Here is a 25,719-nt window from a genome sequence, read left to right as displayed (position 1 = left end):
TTTTAACAACCCCCTATATCTGTTGACTTAATAAATGGCAGGTTTTATCCAACTCAACGAATAGGCTTCATCATTGCCTGTTCTTGCCGGGGAAGCAGAGCAGATGTTAAAGTGGAGCTGATCTGAGTGTGAGTCCCCATCTGCGCCAGGGTGTCTGGCTTCCATGGGAGGTACCCAACCCCCCAGCCCTGAAAAACAGCAGAAGCCAAAGGCATCTTGGCTTCTTTTCATACAAAGAGGATAACAGAGCCACAGTGATTTACCCCTTAACTGTTCACAGAGCCCCCATCTGCAAGGCATCTGGGACTACCTTCAAGGCAAAATATAAAAGAGGCCTCTACTACAAAGAATCATCTGAGGCCTCCCTCAAGGGCCTGTCCCTAAGCAGCGTCAGCTCTGGGATCTTTGCCTCCCTGAACCCAAGACTGGAGGCCTTATCTCCCCTGCTTGCATTTTTACTGCCCTTATTTCCTAATGGCTCCATTTTGCTGGTCTCAGCTACAGATCTCCCCTGATAGGTACTTGTGGATCAACTGGTACAAAGGACCTAGGCCAATGTCAAGGACGGTTTATGGTTATTGACTAGTGGTTAGCCTCAGGTTTCTAAAGTCTTGGGTGCTATGGTCCTCAGGCCATCATAATGCACCTCCCAGGTTAGCATGTTGGTGGCCCCTCTAGGATGAACCATGGTGGGGCACTGGAGAAGCTGGGAAGAGAGGCCCCAGTGGGCTCTGGTTATGGCAGGGGTAGGAAAGGGGGAGCAGAGGAGAAGGAAGACAAGTAATACAAGCAAAAAAGACAGAAAGAAATGAGGTTTCCTCCCTCTGGTTTTACTGGAGAGGATTTCGCAAAGTGTAACAGAAAGAGTGGGCTAGTCAAGTTCTACCAGCAAAAAACAGAGGGAAAAGGATGGCAAGACCCATTATTGCTCACCTACCATTAATCAGAGCTTTGCCTCCATTCTATCTCCTTGAATTCTTACCCAACCCTGTGATGTCAGATGATCCCCATTTTACAAATGAGGAAATTGAGACACAGAGAAGTTAAATACTTGGCTCCCGTCCTAACTAGCAGGTCTGTGGGACTTCAAAGCCAATACTGGTTTTCAGCATCAGATGTCTACAGCCTCACTCATGCAGATGTGTCTGAGAAACAAATAGGAAGACAGAAATTTCTTCTTGACCTCATGTCCTTGGAGAGAGGGGGATCATGTACTCTTTCCTCTTTCCTCTTCAGAGACACAAACACATTCACACCACACACAAATTTAAAAAAAAAAAAAAGAATTATAATAAATTTGGATTTATAGTTTCCCTTTTCAGTTCTTGCACCCAGCGCTGTGGGCTACCAATGGCACCTCCTATAGTAACTCAGTAACTTCTTTTTCTCTCCTCTCTCTGGCTGGGGCCTCTTCTTCAGATGATTCAGTCTGGAAGCATGGAGAAGGCCTCCCGGTCATGAGAGATGGAAACATGGCTGCCAGGAGGGGCCGGGTGCCCTGTCTTGGGGACTGCACCTTCCATGGTCCACACAGCTGGTGTCAGTGACCTGGCAGGGGCCCTGGTCTGGCTGCCCACACCTCAGGAATCCAGGCAGAGTCTGAGAGCCCCAGGCCCAATGCTCTCAGTGACCAGGGCTGTGTGCAGCCTGTGTGAGGTCAGCAAAGCATTCACTGCCTTCTTATATTTACTATGGACTCTGGGAAACAAACTGAGGGCTTCAGAGGGGAGGGGGGAGGGGGGGTTGGGTGAGCCTGGTGGTGGGCATTAAGGAAGCTTGTATTGCATGGAGCACTGGATGTTATATGCAAACAATGAATCATGGAATGCTACCTCAAAAACTAATGATATACTGTATGGTGACTAATGGAACACAATAAAATAAAATAATTTAAAAAAATAAATTAAAAAAAAGTCTCGTTTCCCACTTTCATATCCAAGTTCAAATGGGGCAAAGGGGTGTGAAGAATTTCCTGAAAGCCACTGAAAGAAAAGACTCCGGTGTCTCGGAGTTGGGAAGACTTTGCCATTCTCTTCCCCACCACCAACCTCAGAGAGAACACAGACAGGCAGGCACACATACACACTCAGAAATAACATGGAAAGACATACACATATACACACTCAGAAATAACAGGGACAAACACACACCTACACACTCAGAATCCTGAGTCCACACGTGACTGAGAAGCAGACACTTTGGGAATAGCCTTTTTGACTAAAGATCCGTCGCTCATTATTCACATGTGCCAAGCACCTAGCTAGCTGTCTTCTGCACAAGGTGTCCCGGGTGTACACAGGATCGAGGCCGAGCCAGCCCATAAGGATCCTACACTCAGAGAGTGGCTGCAGGTCCACGAAGCCTGATTGCTGCCCTTCCCGGGCCTCCTCTGGCCTCCACGGGCCTGATCTGCTCTGAACGCATGGCAGGCCTCCTCGGCCCTCCGGCCTCCAGCTGGGTTCAGCTAGTGGGATGTCCAGAAGGCAAGTGGGGGAAGAACATGCAGGGAGAGGGCTGTTCTTCCCTCTGTCCCGGCTCCCAGCCTCTCGGATGCTGGCTGAGAGTCCCCTGCACACAATCTCTGGCTCTTGCTTCCCAGAGGCAGCCCTGCCCCTCACCCTTGATAGGAGCCTGGGATGCCCCACCATCCCTTGCGGTTTCCCTACCCACCCCCCGCCCACACTTCTCAAATGAGTCCTTTATTAAACTCTGCTCAAATTATCGTAGTTGGAGTGTGCCATCTGCTTCCTGCCGGGACCCGGACTGATCCAGAGAGGCAGAGTAAACAGACAATCGCAGTGTAACGCAGAACCACAAAAGACACTATTTTTCCCCAGGGAAGCACAAAAGCCCTAGGGAGTGATTGCTCAGGCTGTGTGTCCTGGCCCCACTACTCACTCTCTCTCTGTTTCCCTCTTCAACCTTCACTTCCACTTCCGAACCATGGGGTTAAAACTAGGGCCTACCTCATAGGGCAGCCCTGAGGATTAAATGAGATGATATAAGGGGGGAGGGAGCTTAGCTCTGCATCTGGCACCTCATCAGTACTGACTGTTACCAAGCAGGGATCCTTAGAATTAACCGCACAGTCCTTTCAACTTTGTTAAGTGCCCAATATGTATCTGCTGAACGGCTGACATGCTAGGAGAGAAGGGTACGGGGGACATGGAAAAGCAACAGGGCAATGGAAAAGAGAGAATCCAGGAGGACTGCCTGGAGATGGTGCTGCCTCTTGGAGGAGCAGATAGCTAGGAGGACGGCTGACAAAGGGTGGTCCAGTAGAGGGAACAGCAGGTCCAAGTGTGTGAAGGCCTGACGGGCACAGCAGATCCGGGGTGGTGCAAACAGCTCAGTGGCTATGGGAGTGAAGCATGCCCGCGGGGCCAGCGGGATTGGCAGGGCAACCAGGGAGAGCCTCGGATGTCAGGCTAAGGACCCGGTCTTTGCCCTAAAAGCCAGGGAGAACTTTGAAGCTGGTGGGTTTGATGGTGAGAAGGTGCGACCAGGCTACAGTGTTGGCCCAGCCCCCAGGCCCAGCAAGAGCAGGCGGTCAGTGCCGTGCCTGCTTGCTGAAGAATGGATGCACACTAGCTGCTCTGTAGGGCAAGACCTGTCATCTTCCTCGCTCGCTCCCTCCTTCCCAAATGCACGCCAACAGATACCACGCCATGATCCAGGCAGCTTGCCAGCCACAGGTCTCCACACGTTTCCTCACCTGGTCTCATTGGTATTATGGCCCACAGTGGTATAATGAAAGTACATTTGGTTTTGGTCCCTAGTTCCTGGCACGGAGTTCCTAACACCTTTGGAACTGCAGAGCGTCAGCGGTGTCCCTGGTATGCTACAGAGATGCCTCGTGGGCAGGGGGCTAAATAGTTAATCGCTGTGTAGTATGATCCCAGAAAGATCTCTAGGTAGGAATGAGGCACTAGAAACTGTTTAGTCACCAGTGGCCAATGATTTCATCAACCATGCCCGTGTAATGAGACCTCCACGAAAACCCCTAGAGGATGGGGAACACATCACTGTGCCGGGAGGACAGGGAGCGCCGTACCTTGTCCTATGCACGCCTTTTCCATTTGGCTGTCCCTAAGTTGTAACCTTTATAATAAACTGGAATAGTGAGTTCAGTGAGCGACTCTAGCAAATTATAGAACCCGGGGTGGGGGCAGGGTGGGGGGAGGATCATGGAAACTTCCAAAGGAACAGCCCTTCAGTCAGACATCACCCTGGGACTTGCTACTGGTGTCTGAAGTGGGAGCAGTCTCGTGGGACTGAGCCGTTAATCTGTGGGCTCTGTGCTAATAAGCCAGGCAGACAGTGTCAGAACTGAACTGAGGGGTTGGACACCCAGCTGGTGTCGGAGAACTGGAAAGTGGGTTGGGGTCAGGAATGGCAGAAAATAAGAAGTCACTCGCATAAACGCCCTCCTGGTGGCAGGTGCTGAACACCCCCCTTCACCCTCCAGCTGTGAGGCAGCCCCAGGCCCCGCTGCCAGACTGGTGAGGTAGGACAGAACTCTCCTCACTGACTCAGCTGCTGATTCAACTGTCCCTCTGGGTGCAGCAGCTGGAGGCACCCGGAACTAGCCTGGCACCACGCCCCAGGCCCGGCAAGTGGCCTCGCTCCTTGCCCTCTGGCTCAGAGGTCCAGCGGCTGGAGAAGACTGGCCAGGAAGCCCATTCCCACGCCACCCCACCCCACGCCCTATGCCCGACACCAGCGATGTGCTGGAGAGACGACTCCTCTCCTTCTACTGAGCACCTGATGTGTGGGGAAACCCACATCTCAGGCTGGGTTCCCCCACAATCAGAGCCTGAGACAAAGATGTAAAGAAATGGTCCCAGGTAGCTGAATGGAGTGGTAAGAAAGAAAAGGGAAGGAAGCCAATCTGGGTGCCTTAAAGGGCAGATTATCCCCAAGGGCAACAGGGGTCCAGTCTTTTGGGGACCTCTGGAAAGACCACAGGACATACTCCAGAGCTGTGTACCTGCAGGGCAGGGAACCGGAACGTTTATTCCCCAACACCTATCCTTCATGGGCTGAGGGCTGCTCCAGGAACATTAACTCCTAGCACCTTTTTTTTTAAAAAAAAGATTTTATTTACTTATTTGACAGAGAGGCAGGCAGAGAGAGGGAGAAGCAGGCTCCCTGCGGAGCAGCGAGCCCGATGTAGGTCTCGATCCCAGGACCCTGAGATCATGACCTGAGCCGAAGGCAGAGGCTTAACCCACTGAGCCACCCAGGCGCCCCAATTCCTAGCATCTTTGACACACAAAGGGGACCTCGGGAGGCACAGCCCTGGGTGCTCAGCACAGGGGAACCTCGGCGTGCCAAGGAGATCCAAGTGGAACATCCACGCTGCTCCTGTCCCCACGCTAGGACAAGAACCACCGACCAGATGCAGTCCGTCCTCATGGAGGGAAGCAGGTAAGTCAGGAGGTAATCATAACCAAGGCAGGTAAAGCAACAGCTTGAAGTGCTTCTAGGGCACCGCGCTGCAACAGAACTACAATGCAACACAGGCCATGCATACGATTGCAGGTTTCTAATCGCCACATTAAGAGTCAAAAGAGGGGCACACTTGGGTGGCTCAGTTGGTTAAGTGTCTGCTTTTGGCTCAGGTCATGCATGATCCTGGGGTCCTGGGATCAAGCCCCACCTTGGGCTCCTGGCTCAGCGGGGAGTCGCTTCTCCCCCTCCACCTGCCTGCTGCTCCCTGTGCTTGTGCTCTCTCTGGCTCTTTCAGACAAATAAATAAATTCTTAAAAATAATATAATAAAAAGTCCAAAAAAGAGGTGAAATTCATTTAAAAAAATTATTTAACTCAACTTTTCCAAAATATTAACACAAAATCAATAGAAAAATTATCAGTGACACAGTTGTCATCCTTTTTTTCTCATTCAAAGTCTCTAAAAGCTGGTCTGTTTTATACTTCTGGGACATCTCCAGTGCTTGGTAGCCACACGGGCTAGTGGCTGCTGTACCAACACCCGGTGTTCGCCACCAGTGAGAATCATGGGCCCAGAGCCAGACAAGGAACTGCAACGATGACTGCCCAGGGCATTTAGAGTAAAATCCAAGCCGCTTAGCTGATCTCAATGCCTTACCGGACCCAGCCCTTGCCCACCACCCCCAATCCGACCTTCCACACCTTTCCTCTCTTCCCACCCCACAGCCTCGCTTCCAGTTGTCACTCCTGGAAATTGCTCCTGTAGGGGCTCGCACATGCTGTCCCCTCACCGGGATTTTCCAGCACCCAGACCTCCACCTCCTCTTTGCTTCTTGCCATCCTTCATGCCACACTCCACGGGGTTCCTTCTCCCACCCTGCTGCCCTTTGCTTGTTTATTTTCTCAGATTATACACCACCAGAAATTAACTGCTTCATTAATATTATTTATGGACTTTACTGTCCCTCCCACTATCTGCTCAATCCCCAGTAGCTAGAGCAATGTCTGAAGAAAGAGAAGGTGCTTAATTTAAATATTGGTAGAATCAATGAACAAACAGCCCTCGGGCAGAGGAGACACAGCAGAGAGGAAGGACCATCAGCACTGTGATTTGTTGTCTTTTGTATTCCCAGGACACAGTGTTGCCACCCCACAGGGCTTGCTCCGAAACAGAAAAGCGAGGACTGGGAAGGGGGCTGAGGGTGGGCAGCGGTGGTGGCTACAGAAGAGCAGAGGGCTGGGGGCTGAATGGGAGTGTGCAGGGTGGGCACAGCATCCCCAGCAGAAGGAACAGCATGTGCAAAGTCACAGAGGCATGGAAGAGCCAACACATATTAACTCTCTACTGATTCCCTCTTCACCAAACAAGGGCTTGCAAGGTACCTGAGTGGCTCAGTCGGTTGAGTGTCTGACTCTTGGTTTTTTGCTCAAGTCATGATCTCAGGGTCCCGGGATCAAGCCTTGAGTTGGGCTCCACGCTCAATGGGGAGTCTGCTTGAGGAATCTCTCCCTCTCTCTCTGCCCCTCCCCTCTGCTCACATACTCTCTCAAATAAATAAATAAATAAATAAATCTTTAAAAAAAGAAAAGAAAGAAAATGAAAAAACACCCACAAGGGTTTGCAAGGCTCTTTATTCAGTCTTCCCCCGGAAATAGCATCCCACCCTCAGTCTGGTGCTCACCCCCTCCTTGCCCAACCTGGCAGGCAGGCTGGTTGCTTCTCCAACCTCTCCCCAGAGGGGTTCCTTGAGTTCCTGCCACCAGGAGGCGCCCTTGCCGGCTGGTAGCTTGGGCCTGCTGCCAGGGAGCCTGAAACCCATGTCCGCATCACTGACTGCCTTTTGGGAAAGAGAAACTCTCTTTGTAGTAAACAAGAAGCCAGGAGGCTTTGAGTTCCAAGGCACTAGGGTCCAGCAAGAAGAAAGCCTGCTTGTGAATGAAACCAGCAGAGAGGAGGGCAGAGCCAAGAGGACCCAAGGTGTGCCAGGCGCTTTCATGGACTGGCTCATTTAATCCTGACTGCAGGAGGAATCGGAGGCTCACAGGGGTTAGTGGCTTACCTAACGTCACATAGCAAGGACGCCCCTGTTAGGAGACTCACTTAGGGTTTACACATAGTATGGTAGAATGAAGGGAGCAAGTTCAGACAACCCCAAAGGCATCCCTGGATCCAGCAGTGCCTGATGCCAGTCCCAGCGATGGGCTTTTCTTTCCATTCCACTGCCTGCTACCAAAAGATGCCCAGCCGATACAGACACAATTTCTCCCGGAGAGATGGAAGGACTTACCCAGATCTCCCCATCATCTGGGGACCACAGAAGGACCCAGGTCTCCCGACTCCTCTCTAGGACAGGCCATCTGCCCTTCTGACAGCTCCCAGTGAAGCCACCTTTTTGGCATCAGTCAAACTCATCTGACCTTTCTTTTTTTTTTTTTTAAAGATTTTATTTATTTATTTGACAGAGAGAGAGATCACAAGTAGGCAGAGAGGCAGGCAGAGAGAGAGGAGGAAGCAGGCTCCCTGCAGAGCAGAGAGCCCGATGCGGGGCTCGATCCCAGAACCCTGAGATCGTGACCTGAGCCGAAGGCAGCGGCTTAATCCACTGAGCCACCCAGGCGCCCCCATCTGACCTTTCATTTGAACCCCTGGGAAGAGGGGGCCAGAGTCCTCTAAGATGGCATGTGCTCCCTCCAGGTTCCATCAGCAGCTTTATTCCCAAATAAGATCATGACAATCTAAGAGCCATCAAAGGCTCAAACCAGATGGGACACTCGAAGGTGAAATGGAATGACCTCGTTACCAGCAGGGAAGGTCTTCTTGGGCTAAAACAAACATGCACACATACGAACTGCTAGAAGGAAGGGGAATCACAACTCTTGAGGGCAATGTGAAAGCTGTGTTGCTCTGTGATTTACAGCCTGGTCTGCAGATAAGCCTTCATTCTGCATTATAATTCTCACCTGCCCTCTCCTGCTACTCAGAGAGCCCCAAGCCCAGGCAGAGGGGGCAAAGCGGGACATTGGGAGTGAAAAGATATGGGCTTTCAAGAGGATGGAGCCTAGTATCTGGGAAACTTGGGCAAGTCATCTTCTCACATGTCACGTCCCTCACTGGCTCCCCAGTGCCCGGTCATTCATTTACTCAATAAATATTCAGTAAGTGCCTACTGTGGGCTGGGCACTGCTCTAGAAGCTATGGATGGTGGTAAATAAAACTGGAATGGTCTCCACCCTCACGGACGTTATAATCTAGTGAGAAAGACTGAAATGAATAAAAGCAAGATGGTCACACGCACACACACACGCACCAAGAATGTGGGGGAGTTTCCCAGGGTTCCCCAGAGATGCACTGTGATGAAGCAGTCAAGTTGGGAGAAGATGTCAGGGAAGGCTTTCCCGGGGAAGAGCCCTTTGAGCTGGGACTTGGATGAGCAGGAGTTAACTAGGAAGAGGGGTAAGAAGGGAGGGGAGCACTGGAGTGTCCCCACCAAGGGCAGCATCTGGGAAGGCCCCAGAAATGGAGAGAATAGAGGTCCTTAGGGAACCAACAGAACTCGAGTCTGGCTGCAGTACAAAGAGAGACAGCACAGAAATGGGCTGCAGGGGAGGGGGGATGGGCAAAGGGTGCCGCTTATCTGAGGACACAGAAGCCACAGGCAGAGTCCTCTGAAGTGTCAAAGCCCGGGCCCAGGAAACCCTCACTGCTCCCAGATCTGCTCCTACTTCTGCCCGTCTCCAGACCCTTGGATCCAACTCTCCATCCACCAAACTCCTGCCTGCCAGGTGGAGGGTGCTCTCGCGGGGGCTCCTGTGCCAGGCACCAGGGGCAGAGGCCCAGACCCACGTTTCAGAAGAGGCTGGAGGTCAAAGGCGGGGCTCAAGATCCAGAAGGAATGAGCTGAACAAAGGAGCTGAGAGTAGAGGACAGAACACAGGAGGCCGGCTCTCACCCACACAAATAACGGCCTGGAGGGATTCCAGATGTCGCTGTGCTTGAGGACCTTCTAAAAGAGCCAAAGCAGAACACAGACTCTCAGGCACCCTCTGAGGACGCTGACCAGAACTTGCTGGTTCCTCCCACCTCCAATGACTTGGTCAGTGACGCGAGCATTTGTGTGTTTGCCTCCCCGGTACCCCTTCTTCTGGTGATCAGTTCCTGAGTTCCCCTTGGGGAGGCCACCCCCTTCCCGGTTCCCATGGTGCTGACCTTACATCCCCACCCCAGCTCTGGATGGTCAGGTGAGTGGACCTATCCCGTCGGAACATCATCACCCTGTCCGAGGTAACTGGGACACGTAACCCAAGCTGCACCGATGGGAATGGAGTCAAAGATTCTGTTAGAACTTCTAGGAAGAAAAGCTCTGTCTACTGGGGTTGTTAGGCTGGCAATTATAGGACAGCTCCTGGAAGCTGCAACATACGGAACTCGAGAAGGAAGCCCGCATAGGGGAAGGCACCGCTGATAGGTGAGAGGCAGGGAGATTCAGTGGTGATGCGGAGGGAAAAAGAGAAACCAAATCTTTGAAGCCAACCATGCCCTGAGCCAGGTTTTAGCCCTTAACCCCTCTCTGGCGGGAGCAAATAAATCCCTTTATGGTGTAAGCCGGTTTGAGCTGGCTTCTCATCACCCAAAACCAAGGTGGTCCCGGTATACGCACGGCACATATTCCCTCATGAGCTCATACAGAGCCTGCCCACACCCCCTACCCGGGCCTGGGGAGGATGAAGCCGCCACCAAGGTCTGAGACCGGAGCCCGGAACACCACAGACACACAAGCACCGGTCATGACTTGCAGAATTACGGGTGACAATCCATCCTCAATCTCCTCTCTGACCAAACCCACCGTTTGGAAACTTCTGACAACCAGACCTCACCCAAGAGAAGCAGCTAGAAGTGGGCTCACCTGGGCCGTGGTCTGTGGTGTGGGCATCTACGAGTCCATCCCTTTGTGGCTGATGAAAAGACAGTGGCCATGAAGAGCATGGCAGAGCTCACGGTCACTGCAGCCAGCTGTGTTAGTGACCTGTCTGCACGGACTTGCAAGCCTCTACCAGCAGCTCCTCCACTGAGCCAAATACACTCAATCCACACTGCCGCTAGTGGGCCTGGTTCCACTTTGCACGCTAGGGTGTTACCAGCCGAGCTTACCAGTGTTCAGGAAAACCTGTGCTGGTTATAAGTACCAAACCCCAAATATGTGCAGAGAACCCCTTTCAAGAACTTCTGGCACTCCAGTAAGCCACACAGTGTTTCACCTCTCATTCTTTTTTAACAGAGAAAACTGTTCTCTGTTCGTAACTGTAAAATGGATTATTAGCTCAGAGCTTCCATTGTTTCTTTAAGATTTTATTTATTTGACAGAGATCACAAGTAGATAGAGAGGCAGGCAGGCGGGGGGGTGGAGCAGGCTCCCTGCTGAGCAGAGAGCCTGATGCGGGACTCGATCCCAGGACCCCGAGATCATGACCTGAGCCGAAGGCAGCGGCTTAACCCACTGAGCCACCCAGGCGCCCCCAGAGCTTCCATTTTAAACCCAAATCAAACCACTTGATATTCGAGGCCGCTTTCCCTAAGATTATCTTTGCAAGTTCTAACATTATGGATGACCCATCAGAGAGGAAATGTGAAAACAGGAACGAAGGCCCACAAAAAAGCCCGGGTTCCATCCAATTTGCAATCACTTATATACACACGAGGACCACCTCCACTGTGAAAGGGTTCTTCCGGTAACAAGCCTAGAATTGGTCTTGTACATTGATGATTGACTTAGGAGCCACTGATTTGATTTCAACAATAATGTTTTGGGTTTTGTTTTCTGGGGGGGAGGGGGAGCAGAGGGAGAAAGAGAATCTTAAGCAGACGCTAAGCCCAGCACACAGCCTGATGTAGGACTCGGTCCCACAATCCTGAGATCATGACCTGAGCTGAAACTGAGAGTCCGATGCTTAACCGACTGAGCCACCCAAGTGTCCCAACAACGATCTGTTTTTATTGATTACCTACTATGTGCCAGGCACTGAGATAACATTAGTGGATCAGCAGCCATCAGCATTGTCTGCTGGGAGCTGGTGGTCTTGATGTGTGTGTGGTGGGGGGGGGCAGACACACCCATGTAAACCAATAATTCTGGGTTGCTACAGTGCTAGGAAGAAAACCTATGGGTGCAGCCAGAGAGAATGTGGTGGTGAGGAAAGTTGTGTCTGAGGAAACAGCATTGAAGCTGAGACTCTAGGACAAGACTTGTCACTCTTATGAAGAGCAGGGAGGTTGGGGAATGGGGGCGGTGCAGGGAGAGGGGCCTGCAGGCAGAGAAACGCCATGAGGCAGAATCCTGAAACCAGCCAGTGCTGGCTGAGTGTGACAACAGAAGCCTGTTGAGGATATGGAATCTTTGTAAGGAATCTGGATTTCGTTTTCAGTAAAATGGACAGGGACATCAGGGCCCCGGATGGGTGTTAAGCAGAGGCAGAGCATGATCTCGTGCAGGGTGGGTGGAAAGAATCCCTGTTGGAATATTAATCTTGACGTGCCTGCTAGACTTCCAAATGGAGAGATCATCAGGCATTTGGGATAATCAAGTCTGGAACACAGAGAGGCCAGGTTCAGCTGGAGAAGAGTTTGGAAGAATAGAATTAGTCAGCATACAGAGGGTCTCCAAAAACCCTGTGAGATTGGTTGGAGCCAGACGAACCCTACTGAGAGACCAAGAAAGAGGGCAGAATCCCAGGAAGAAATCTAAGTGAGCTCCATGCCACAAAAGCCCAAAGAAAATAGAGTTATCAGAGGGAGGGAGTAGCCAGCTGGGACTGCAAATTCCTTCTGGAAGCCGAGCTGACTTACAGAGTAATTCTGAAGCTTTGAGGCAGGGCCTCATCTTAAAAGGCTTTCCTTAGAGCCTACGGATGATGGGGTGCAAGGAAGTAGAAATTCCAGGCTCCGGGGCCAGACTCCCTGCATGGGATGGGCACTTCTGTCATTCCACAGCAACACTGCCTTCACCAACCTCCCAAAGCTCACGTCACCTTGTCTTCACAATGGAAATCACAGTATCTGCCTCACTGGGTTGTTGGAAGGATTAAATGAGTTAATAAGTAGCAAGCACTGCAGAGAGTGGATTGCCTGGCTCAAGTTCAGTGCTCAGTGTTCGCTATTCTTGCGGCTGCCGCTGCTGTTGCTTTTAAGAATGAACACTAAGTACCAAGCGGTGGGGCTTTGCATGCACCATTGATCCTTGAGCGACATGGGTTTGAATTGTGTGGGTTTCTTCCAACAAATTCGGAACAGCACTGTAAGTGTATTCTCTCTTCCTTATGATTTTCTTACTGACGTTTTTTTCTCTAGCTTACTTTATTGTAAAAATACAGTATGTACTACATGGGACTTACAAAATCCATGCTAATCCTGTTTATATGATCAGTAAGGCCTCAGCTCAACAGTAGGCTAGCAGTAGTTAAGTTTTGGGAGGAATCTTAAGTTATATGCAGATTTTGACAGCATGAGGAGTCAGCGCCCCAGACTCCTGCACTGTTCAGGGCCAATTATAGGATCTCACGTGGCAGATACCGTTATACCCATTCGCAGATGCGGGAACTGGCCCAGGACCGCCCAGTGAGTTCCGAGGGCCGCATTGGCATTCACATCCAGGTCAGACCAATGCTCTTCATCACGGCTCTACAATTCCTCGTGTGGTGCTAGATGAGTGGTTGATGTCCAGTACAAGGAAGATCTTGGCCTGCTAATGTATTAATGGTGTGCTATGGGCTGAGTGTCTGCATCCCCCCAAAATTCATATGCTGAGATCCTAAACCCGCATGTGATGGAATTAACCGGTGGGACCTTTGGGAGGAGGTCAGGTCATAAGGGTGGAACCCTCATGAATAGGATTAGAGTCCTTATCAAATAGAACCCAGACAGTTTCCTCTTCCCTTCTTCCACGTCAGGACTCCATGGAAAGACAGCCATCTCTGCACCAGGGAGGCTCCCAACTGGGCTTGGAATCTGTCAGCACCTTGATCTTGGACTTCCCAGCCTTTGTAAGTGTGAGAAATAAATGTTTGTTGTTGAAGCCCCTCAGTCTTTGTGGTAGTTTCATTATAGCCTGAAGGAAGCCATTGTGCTTTCGCTTCCACTGATGTTTCCAGAAGGAACTACTGGTTTTAAATTGGTTCTGCCATGCAAACGATTATTGGAAAACCAAATCTCACTCTGCATTTCACAGGGTTTCAGATAAATGACCTGAGAGGCTGTGCTAGACAAGGGGCTGTGAACTGCACTCTAAGAAGCTTTCTCTGGACACGCCTGGTGGCTCAGTTGTTGGTTAAGCACAGGCCTTCGTCTCAGGTCAGGATCCCAGGGTCTTGGGTTTGAGCCCCACACCGTGCTCCTTGCTCAGCAGGGAGCCTGCTTCTCCCTCTGCCTGCACTCTTCCTCTCTCTCTCTTTATCTCTCTCTCTGGCAAATAAATAATAAAATCTTTTTAAAAAGAGAAAAAAAAAGATGCTTCCTCCAGGGAGGGTAGAGTGTGCCCCCACAACCGTGCACGGAGCTCCAGCTCCAACCCCTGCCTAAGCCAGACCAGCTCTGCTCCCATGTGGATTATACTCTGAGCCCTCTCCTCAGCTTTCACATGAAGAAAATATTCTGAGGATACAAAGTCTGAAAACTGCAAGACTTGGCATTTCTCAAACGGCACCTGCATCGGAATCACCTGTGGTGGTTGTTAATCTACAGAATTCTAACTTTTGTAGCAACATGGACGGGACTGGAAGAGATTATGCTGAGCGAAATAAGTTAAGCAGAGAGAGTCAAGTATCATATGGTCTCACTTATTTGTGGAGCATAACAAAGAACATGGAGGACATGGGGAGATGAAGAGGAGAAGGGAGTTGAGGGAAACTGGAAGGGGAGATGAACCATGAGAGACTATGGACTCTGAAAAACAACCAGAGGGTTTTGAAGGGGCGGGGGGGGGGGGGGGGGTGTTGAGGAACCAGGTGGTGGGTAATAGGGAGGGCACGTACTGCATGGAACACTGGGTGTGGTGCAAAAACAATGAATACTGTTCCGCTGAAAATAAATTAAAAAAAAATACATGCAGTATATCTGTAACAACAACAACAAAAAAAAACAACAAAAAAAACCTACAGAATTCTTGGCCTCACAACCAACTTAAGGAATCAGAAACACTGGAGGGAATTTGCTCTTTAACCAGATCCCCAGGTAACTCACATGCATATTCGAGTTTGAGAACCACGTAAGAATCTCTACTACTGTCCTGTCCCACACACGAGCCATTAGCCACTTACAGCTAATTTCAGTTTAAATATAAATTCATTAAGATTAAGTAAACTTTAAAAATTCTCTCAGTTGCAGTAAGTGCTCAGCAGCCACATGAGGCTGGTGAATGCCACAGGCACAGAATATCCATCATTACGGAAAGTTCTGCTGGACAACCCAAACCCCTAGACCTCTAAGTCAGCTTGAATAATGGACCTCACGTGTTTGACAGCGAGGCGCCACATTCAGCCCTCATTTCCTACCATTCCTAACTGTATTCAAGGCATCATATGCTGCCTAAGGATACAGTATCACACCTCCCACACTGGACAGAAATTACCTGCCATGTATCTAATTCCCCCAAGACACTCCGAGAGCCTAGAAGGCAAGAACCATGCATGTATTATTTAGGTCTGTATACTCAAGGCCTAGGGCTTAAATAAATGCTTGGGAATTGCTTAATTGGCCCACATAACATAAATGAAATATGAAGCTGACAATGATTTGTCCTTGCTAAAAGCACTCACCAGCCCATCCATTAGGATGGCTACTATTACAAAAACAGAGGATGACAAGTGTTGGCAAAGAGGCGGAGAAATGGGAATCCTTGTGCACTGTGCATGCAAGTGTAAAATGGTGTAGTTGTGGAAAATAGTACGGCAAGGCCTCAAAAGAGAGAAACCTAAAGTTACCACGGGATCTGGCAATTCTCCTGTGGGGTATGTTATACGCTAAAGATTTGAAAGCAGGGTCCCAAAGACATATTTGTACACACATATTCACAGCAGCATGATTCACAAGAGTCAAAGGATGGGCGCATGGGGTGCCTGGGTGGCTCAGTGAGTTAAAGCCTCTGCCTTCAGCTCAGGTCATGATCTCGGGGTCCTGGGATCGAGCCCCACATTGGGCTCTCTGCCATGCTTCCTCCTCTCTCTCTGCCTGTCTCTCTGCCTACTTGTGATCTCTCTCTTTGTCAAATAAATAAATAAATAAAATCTTTAAAAAAAAAAAAAGATGGGAGCAACCTAAGTGTCCACCCATGGGTGAGTGGATGGGCAAACCGTGGTCCCTCCATAACAATGGAGTATCAGCCAACCTCAAAAAGGAAGAGAGTCTGACATATCCTACGACATGGATGACTCTTGAAGACACTATGCGATAGTAAACCTGTCACAAAAAGAACAATACCATTAAGACTCCATTTTTAGGGGGTACCTCAAGTAGTCCAATTCATGGAGACAGAACGTACAACAGTGGCTGCCAGGGGCTGGGGGAAGGGGGACATGGGGAATTGTTGTTTCATGGGGGCAGGGTTTCAGTTGTGCAAGACGAAAAGAATTCAGGAGATGGATGGTAGCGATGGTTGCCCAAAAACATACAGATATTTAACACCACGTAACAACCATTAAGATGGGGGAGTGGGAGCTCGATGGCTCCGTTGGTTAAGTAATTTAACCAATTTAAAGATTTTTATTTATTTATGACCATAAATAATTTAAAGATTTTTATTTATTTATGATAGAGAGAGATAGCAAGAAGAAGGAAACACAAGCACGGGGGAGCTGGAGGGGAGAAGCAGGCTCCCGCTGAGCAAGGAGCCTTATACGGGGCTCCATCCCAGGATGCTGGGATCATGACCTGAGTCTTCAGGTGGACACTTAGTGACTGAGCCACCCGGGTGACCCTAAGTGGTCAACTCTTGATTTCAGCTCAGGTCATGATCTCAGGATCCTGGGATCAAGTCCCACATCAGGCTCCATGATAAGTGTGGAGCCTGCTTGGGATTCTCTCTCTCTCCCTCTCCATGTGCCCCTTCCCCAATTCACACATTGCTCTCTCTAAATAAATAAATAAATAAAATCTTTTTAAAGAAAATCATTAAGGGGGTGCCTGGTGGCTCAGTGGGTTAAGCCACTACCTTCGGCTTGGGTCATGATCTCGGGGTCCTGGGATCGAGTTCTGCATTAGGCTTTCTGCTCAGCAGGGAGTCTGCTTCCCTCTCTCTCTCTGCCTACTTGTGATCTATCAAATAAATAAATAAAATCTTTTTAAAAAATCATTAAGATGATAAATTTTATATTATATGCATTTCAGCACAATTAAAAATATTTTAAATAAAATTTCTAAAAAGCTTTTATCTATTCACTCAGAGAGAAAGCGAGCAAGAGAGAGCACAAGCAGGGGGAGGGGCAAAGGCAGAGGGAGAAGCAGTCTCCCCACCGAGCAGGAAGCCCGAAGGCAAGGCACAATCCCAGGACCCCGAGACTATGACCTGAGTGGAAGGCAGATGCCCAACCAAATGAGCCACCCAGGCGCCCCTTAAATAAATTTATATAATACATATGCATGTATTTTAAAGCATTTGCCAGTACCAGTCAGAGGAAACACAGCTGCCTCATGGCTTAGAGAAAAGGGCTTTGGAGGACCCCTGGTTCACAGTCTGGGTGGGGCATCTCGGGTGGGTGCTGGCTGGCAGCAGGGGGAGGGAATACAAAGGTGAGACACAGGGACGTGGTCAAAAGCCTGACCTGCAATCACACCTCCTCACAGGGGGCTTTGGGTTCCTTCGAATTGTTCTACCACTCAGAGTCCTCACCAATAGCTCTGCACCCAGCTGCCCATCAAAAGTTTCTGCAAAGACTTCACCCCAGGAGGTTCTGATTCCATATACCTGGGGGGGCTTTATTTTTACAGTTTCTGCAGGGGAGCCAGAACTGGGAGCCCCATTCTGCAGAACTTACATTAGCCTTATATTGTGTTTTATCTTTTAATGAGTCTGCTATTCCCATCTTTGCATCTGCTTTGCAAACTCCTCCAAGGGGGTGACTGTGCCTTATCTCAATCCTAGGAATCAAAATCACTTGTGGAACTTTTTTTTAAGACTGCAGAGGCTCTGGATCTACCACACATCTCTTAAGTCAGCATCTCCAAGCATCTGTATTCTTTTAAAAGCCCTCACAAGGGATTCTGAGCATACTCCGAGACCGAGACCTACTGCTCTGCATGCTAAGAGTGCTTGATCTAGACGCTGCCCCACATCAGCTAAGCGAGCGACAGAATGTGGTCCCTCTGAATAAGTATCTAGAAGGGAAAAACGTGTGTGTTTCATCTGTGCTACCGATTCTAAATATTCCACTAGGAGTGTTTTGCACATGATTTAAAGCAAATGATAAATAAAAACAATCAGCAGTTGGCGGGTACCTAACATATGCCAGGTGCTCATCAAGGGCTCCCTATATGTGATCCCACTGAATTCTCAACCCCATGTCTGAAGAAGGTACTGTGAACGGTCTCCAACTCACAGAGGAGGAAACCCAAGCAAAGAAATCAACTCACTGCCTCAAAAATTAAAAAAAATTTTACATGACATTTAGATTATAAGCCATCTCCTAACTTTGGAAAGTGATCATGATCTCTTTTTAACGGCTACATTTTCAGTGTTTGATCCTAATTTTTTTCCATCATTTTGCCCTAATATGTTAATTCATTTCTCATTGTAGGGCAGATTTTTTTTTTAAAGATTTTATTTATTTATTTGACACACAGAGAGAGATCACAAGTAGGCAGAGAGGCAGGCAGAGAGAGAGAGGAGGAAGCAGGCTTCCTGCTGATCAGAGAGCCCGATGCGGGGCTCGATCCCAGGACCCTGAGATCATGACCTGAGCCGAAGGCAGTGGCTTAACCCACTGAGCCACCCAGGCGCCCCTGTAGGGCAGATTTTTATCTTGTTTGCAACTGCTAACCATTTTAAATGTACACCTTTGTGCAAGGGGATATTTTCCATATTTGGGAAGGTTATAGGGAAATGTTCGGATGGAACAATGTTAAATACTAAACAAAAGTCTCCACGGAGATGTGCTGAATGATCTGGGCAAGTCCTCTCTTGGGGAGGTGCTATGTGTCTTGGCATAGTCCCCATCCACATGCACCAAATGGCCACTAAGGGCCAGGTGCTCTTGTGGACCCTTGGCAGATTTGATCCAACCTGGTCCTCACAAGACCCCCGGGGTGAGGTTTAGATAGGACGTCTGAAGGTGGAGAAATGTTCCCAGGCTCAGAAAACCAGCAAGAGCAGAGCCGGGTTAGGAACTCACAGTTCTCACCATCAGGCCAAGCCTTCAGGTCAAGGCAGGTGTCCCCGTGATTCCTTCATAAGTCACCCCAAGAAGCAAAAACAAATGATGGCGGCAGCAAGGAGCCCCGCCCATCACCTGGGACGACATAAGACTCTCCCTGTAAGTGTACAATGAAAAGGTCAGCTTCACTTCCCCGGCACAAAATCCAGAATCGCTGGCTCAGAGGAATATAGCCTTGCTGACCGCGGGGTGCCTACCCTCTAGATGCCGAGAGAAAGTGAAGAAGGGGAAGATAATGACACTTACTCCAGGTCCCTGTAGGTGCTCGGCGTCATTATGTAGACTTGTTGTAAGTTGAATGTGTACCCCCCAACCCACCCACCCAATGGCGACATCCAGGAGTCAGGTACCCACCATGAATGAGAGTTTCTTTGGGTCTTTGCAGATACACTTAAGATGTAAATTATGATGAGGTCACACTGGAGTAGGGCAGGCCCTTATTCCAATATGACTGGTGTCCTCATAAAAGAGAAGAGAGACACAGGGAAAAGGCTAATTGGCAAGAGAAGTAGAGACCAGAGGCAGTGGCTACAAGCCAAGGGACAGCAAGCAGCGCCAACAAATTCCAGGAGCTGAGAAGAGGCAAAGGGAGATGCCCCCTACAGGTGTCAAAGATGGTGCAGCCCCCGCAACACCTTGATCTCAGACTTCCAGCCTCTGGAACAGTGAGACAATGTGTTTCTACTGTTTTAATCACCAGGCCAGGAGTACTTTGTGACAGAAGCCGTAGGGAGGAACACGACATTGTCTAGCCTTTCGGGTCCAGCGAGACAGAAGCTACGCTTTGTTCATTTTGGTATCCCAGCAACCAGCTGTCCCTGGCGCACAGTAGGTGCTCAGAATGTGTGTGCTGAGTGCGCAAGTGAAAAAATTAAGGAGGTATAAACTCAGTAGGAGTCGGGACAGTGTCTTTTATTGCTACTAAGAGACCAGAGCAAATAAGGTGCTCACTGAATTTTATAGAATGAATGAACTTCTTTAAATGAACAAATGATAAGCTCAGGAAGGCTTTCCAATGGGTCTTATCCACCTGTGTCCCCAGGATTCGGCCTATGGCCTGGCACACAGTAGCTGCCCAATAAATTCTGAAGGACGGAAGCAAAAAAAGTGAAGGGGGTGGGGCGAGCTTCAAGACCAGAAACACCATTTCCCAATCCTCGTCCAGGTGACACCTTCCTCCCTTTACACATCTAACCAAGGAATGGCCAAGGCCGTGAAATCACCCGGAGACGTTCAAGCAGCCTCAATGCTACCAGTGGGACTTTCACAGGGGAACTCGAATGCTGTTGTTCTAAAATGCATTTCTTTTTCTTTTACATCCAGAAATCATAAGGCTTTCCAAACCTTCCAACAATGTTAGAAATGCAGGGCAGAGTTAAGAGGTCAGCGCCTCTGCGTTCAGCCCGAGGGACACACTTCCCGTCCATGTGCAGCCTTCATTCCTGACCCCTGCCCTGTGGCCAAAAAGGGACATCAGCTGGGTTCAGGAAAATTCAATTTGGGTGACAGCTGGCGGCATGATAATAACAGGGCATCTGCCTTGACCCTTTGGAAAAGCAAAGGTGGGGGTGGGGGAATGGGGTTGTCAGAGGTTTCTCTAGGGCTTGGTTTAGGAGGGTCTAGAGTTTCAGTTGGTTAGTTTCTACGCATGGACAAAAACCCTGGAAATAAGGCCCGCTGATTTCTACTGCTGGCTCAGAATTCAATCCCACTTCTGGGTGCTGTCCTGGTATACTCGGGGTGGAAAAAAAGGAAGCACATTGTTCTTTTTTCCCCCCGGACTTGAGCTTTCCCAGGGGCGGTAACTGCCCCGTGGTGAGGTGTGATTCTAGTCATTCGTTTGCACCTACATTCGTGTTAATAACCAGACAAACCAAGCAGGAGGTCCCTGGACTTAATGTCTGAATATATGAAGAAAGTCTCTGGTCTTGTGGGTTCCCCTTCGTATGTACTGAACGCCAAGCTCCAACTCTTATCCGCTCCGTGAAAAAGGACAGCTGACCCCTTCTCAGTGCTGGGTAGCCAGGAATGCAGTGAGGGCTTTCTGTTTTCAGATGGAGCCCTCATGTGATCAGCGAACCCAGGGATGCTGGATCCCTTCTCCCCATCAAAGGAGTCTGTTGAGATGGACAGCTACGTTCTCTTGGCAGCACACACCTGCGTGGATTAGCAGATGTGCTCCGTCCTGGGGCCCCAGACAGTCCCACTCTCAGCCTAACCCTGTGCCTGTCGATCTGCATGAGATTTGCCCCTTTCCCTTTCCTCTGAGTGGAAAGTCCCATGAGGACCGGTCGTGCCTGCTGCCTGCACCTTTGTAACCCAAGCCCCCGGCCCAGGTCCTGCCACCAAAGTCACAAGTAACTGATCCACATGTTATACGCAAGAGCCAACCAGCCAACAAAGAAATACAAAGAAACAAAGGCGGTGGACCTCATGCTATAGTGAAGAAAGCACAGGCTTTGATGTGTTCTAAGTGAAATACAGTATAAATACATAAAATGAGCAGTGTCGTAGGTCACCAGCTTCTAGACTGGGGGACAGAACACTTCAGAACCCTAGCAGGGGCCTTGTGCTCCCTTCCCATCACGACCCCCCTCACAGATGGAAAGCCTCAACCCTGCCAGCTGCAGGACCCCTGACAAGTTACCTAGCCTCGCTGACTCTTCACCTTGGGAAAAGAACACTTGCCATTCTGTGAGGATTCCATTTTTAAAATGTGCGTGCAGTGTCTGGCAAAAGCCAGTGGTACAATATAGCAGCCATAGTCATGGAGGTTCCAGTAGCAGGAACAGCAGCGGAAGTAACAGGAGAACCAGTCCGGACAGGTAGTCGTAACAGCAGACGTGGTCGTGGTGGTGAGAGATAGTACTGTGGATAGCAGAAGCAATCGGAGTGGGAAGAGGTAACACTTAGCACTTACCATGTCCCAAGTTAAGGCTCTACCTTAACTGATCTAATGCTTAAGGCAACCCTTATAGGGATGTACAAAATGCCATTTTACTGAGGCCCACAAACGTAGTTTTCCTGAGGTCACACAACTACGGGGCCATGGATCTGGGAGCCAAACACCAGCTGCCTGGCCATAGAGCCCCTCCCCTTAAAAGCAATTTTCCAGGCACTCCTTGCTTGGCAAAGCAAGGTTTGTCCTCCAGTATCTGCTCTCTTCCTTGTCTATAAGAACAACTCTGGTTCTTACTTATTTCTTACTTACTCTTACTTCTACTTCTTACCAATTTTGGTAAGCACATGGTCTCATAGGATAAAGACCACATTTCTCAGCCTTCTTGCAGCTGTGCAGAGGCTAAATTCTGGCCAACAGAAGTAGAAGCAGCAGGTGCGATACCCAGAAGTAGCCTTCAAGGGAGGTAGCCTGCCTCTCTTCTTTTCTTGCCTTCTTCCTGCTGGTAGATATGATGGCTGGAGCAGCAGCAGCTACACTGGACCATGAGGTGACTTGGGATTGGAGGCGTACATGGCAAAGAAACAAGAGTGAGTGCCTGGGTCTCCCAGAGACTGCTGTGGCAGGCCTGCATGACTTGTGTCTGAACTTTCAGGTTAAGAGAGAAATATACCTCTATTTTCTTTAAGCCAATGTTCATTTAAATTTTACATCATCCAGAGCAAAACATAATCCTAAATAATGCATTGGGTTTGCAGTTATAATTAACGTCACCCAAAAAAGACACCCACAAAACTATGACTTTTGTGTTGGACTTTTGACTTAAAAAACAAAATAAAACATGACTGGATATTCCTCTAACAGACAAAATAGGAAAATAATCATACAAAGTCTTATTTATCCCAAAGATAATAACAGTTCCTTGTTGGTTCATGTTGGGTCACATCAAAGCCTCTCAGGTTGGCCTCCCTGCCTCCAGCCTCTCCCGTTCATTCAGGACACTTTTGCTGGTCTAATGATACTTAAAAACGATTTCTATCCTAAAATTTAAAATAATTACAATGTTCTATATGTGTCTACTTTACACAAGACAATTTATTGTCTATTTTTTTTCTAGGCTGCACACAAAAATATAAAACATAAATATTGGGATTTCCCTTTTAGAGATAAGAAAATGGAAGACGCAGAGAAGGTCAGTGATTTGCCTGAGGTCACACAGCAAGTTGGTGGCAAGGCCAGAATTCTATCACTCCCTCCAGCACCCATGCTCTTTCCACCACACGAAGCTGATTTCTGGGAAACCCCAGTCACAGCAGACTGACCCTGGGTCAAATTACCCTGGCAACTTTAAGATTCTCAGATTTGCTGACTTTTCTGTCATCTTCTTGTCCAGTCTAATTTTTCAACATCCTCTAACACAAACCCCCACCCACTGAGGTCAGACTGCACTGACTGTATCATATGTCCCTACACCAGGCCTCAATATTCCCAGCTGCAAAACGGGCTAAATTATACCTCCACCAGGAAGAAACATGGCATAGAGGAAAAAGGCAGGAGATCTGGAATCAGGTAAAACAGACTTCAAATGCTGCTGGGCATTATCTTTACCTGTACAATGAATGTAGTAATACCTCCCTGGTTGGGACTGTCACTTGGACTGAATGAGATCCTGTTTCTAAGAGTCACTCAGCTAAAACAGCACCTACTGTGGATGGTGTCATCTTCGTTGCTATTCCTGACTTCATTCTGGAACCACCTCCCTGCCACCTTGCCTTCTGCCCGAAGGACACGGGTGATGTGACAACAGGAAGCACTTTGAGAAGTCTACAACCCTACAAATGCCACACATCCGTTTGCCACTAATATTCACACCCACAATGTCTTTGTCAGATTCTAGTCTGCAGTTTGATCAAATTTTGAATTTCATCCCCTCCCCTGCCCTCCAAATAATCCCTCTGCATTTCCCAGGCTGGGCTCTCCAGACAGTATGGACGATGGCCACTCACCGATTCCATAGTGAATCTCTTGACGAAAAACTGGAGAGCCTGGAGGCTGAAGATCTCATGTCTCAGCCGTCACATCAGAGAATTACCTGGATGGGGGCAGGAGAAAAGGTGACAAGCGTCATCCAGGGGGACTGGGCAGAAGACATGATCTCAAGCAACATGGGGTTTCATCTGGAGGTTGGCATCCTTGTTAGGAATGTTCTGACACCACTGAGTGGCTGTCCAGGAATAGGAAGGAAAGCAGCCAGCAAACCACTGCCTTAGCGATCCACCTTGGGTCTGGTGTCTCTATCCTATCTGTGCAAGTGCTCAGGGATCCTTCATGCGTTCTATTTCTAGCTCTACAGTCAAGAGCAATTTACAAGTCATTAACTTCTCTAAACATGAAATCAAAGTGTGCTCACAGGTGCAACAGACAGACAGACCCATGCAGCTCTGTGCCTGTGGGAAAGTGGAGGCTCTCCCCCACCCCCTGTTGGCCAAGGGGACCAGCCCAGGAAGGAGAGAGAGCTGTATGAATACACATATTTCAGGACAGCCCCTTTGAACCTGAGAGAGGATTTTAATTAATTCATGCATACCGAAGCTTAATTGCTGAGTGCACAGAGCACAGGAAGTCTGGGATAAAAAGTGTTACGTAAGGGAACGGCTTCAATATTTGCAGAATAGAGGGGAAACAGAGGTGAGGAGTGAAAACAAGATGAGCCAAGGGACCTGCTGGATCCTTCTCCGGTGATCAATAGCTCAGAGTGGCACCTCCGTCTGGGGCCAGAACCCAGGGACACTCTTGACTCACCATCTTCCTTTCCCACATCCAATCCATCCCAAGTCCTGTCTCATTTACTCCCTGAAGATCTCTCAACCTCTCTCTTTCTCTCCATCCCCTGACACAGCCCTGGACCAAGCCTCTACCTTTCGCACCTGGGCCTCCTCCCTGGTCTCTTCTCATCACCATTTCTCCCTCCGAAATCTGGTCCCCCACACTGAAGCCAGAATCGCTTTCCCTTTTTATCTTTTATTGTGGAGAATTCGTAGACACAAAAATAGAGAAGAGTATCCTGAATGCCACATACCCACGGCCCAGCCCCGATCACTGCTGACTTAACATCAAGCTTTCCTCTCCCAACACTATTGTTTCAAAGCAAATAATCCTACCACTTCGGTCATAAATGGAACAGCATGTATCTGTAAGACCAGGTCTTTTACAAAAAATATAATAGCAATACCATTCCCACACCTGAAATGATTTTATAATTCCCTGAAATCATCAAAGATCCAGTGTTCAGGTTTCTAATAGTCCCATAAATGTCAAAGTGTTTTTTGAAACAACTGTTTTTAAAATCCAGACCCAAATAAGCTCTCTGCCTTATAACTGGCTGATACACAGAATGAAAAATTTAAAACACCAGTCTGATTGTGTCACCAACTACCCCCCCCACCTCTCCACCCTCAGCTGAACATTCTTCAAAGGCGTCTCAGTGCCTTAGGATAAAACCCGAGTCCTATAACATGGTCTGACTCTTGTCTGTCTCTCTCCCTCATCTTGTCCACTCAGGCTCACTGCTACAGGCATATGACCTTCTTTCAGATCTTGCCAAGGTCCTTCTCTCCCAGGTCCTGTGCCCATACTGTTGCCTCTGCCTGTAAGGCTTCCTCACTTATCATCTTTGCCTAGTTAACTCCTGTACTTCCTCAAGTCTTACTTCTTCAGGGAATCTCTTCTTCTTCTTCTTCTTCTTCTTCTTCTTTTTTAAATTTATTTATTTGACAGACAGAGATCACAAGTAGGCAGAGAGGCAGGCAGAGAGAGAGGGGAAGCAGGCTCCCTGCCGAGCAGAGAGCCCGATGCAGGGCTCGATCCCAGAACCCCGAGATCATGACCCGAGCCGAAGGCAGAGGCTTAACCCACTGCCACCCATGCGCCCCAGGGAAACTCTTCTTGCTCCTC

The 25,719-nt window shown here is 49.0% G+C and overlaps 1 protein-coding gene across 4 annotated transcripts in view; it reads right to left on the bottom strand.

The window, feature by feature from the left end:
• The window catches only part of ASAP1 (ArfGAP with SH3 domain, ankyrin repeat and PH domain 1), a 352,276-nt gene that overhangs the window by 291,985 nt on the left and 34,572 nt on the right, over positions 1-25,719 (bottom strand). For all 4 annotated transcript variants that reach the window (XM_046008073.1, XM_046008083.1, XM_046008053.1 and 1 more), the window contains exon 2: positions 23,772-23,857. In XM_046008073.1, the coding sequence (XP_045864029.1) occupies positions 23,772-23,830 (59 nt within the window). In that variant the 5' untranslated portion in view covers positions 23,831-23,857. The remainder of the gene's footprint in view (positions 1-23,771; positions 23,858-25,719) is intronic.

Source organism: Meles meles, chromosome 1 (assembly GCF_922984935.1).
Source record: "Meles meles chromosome 1, mMelMel3.1 paternal haplotype, whole genome shotgun sequence".
Lineage (NCBI taxonomy): Eukaryota > Metazoa > Chordata > Mammalia > Carnivora > Mustelidae > Meles > Meles meles.
Note: the sequence above shows the minus strand (reverse complement) of the source record. Positions and strands in the feature narration are given on the sequence as shown.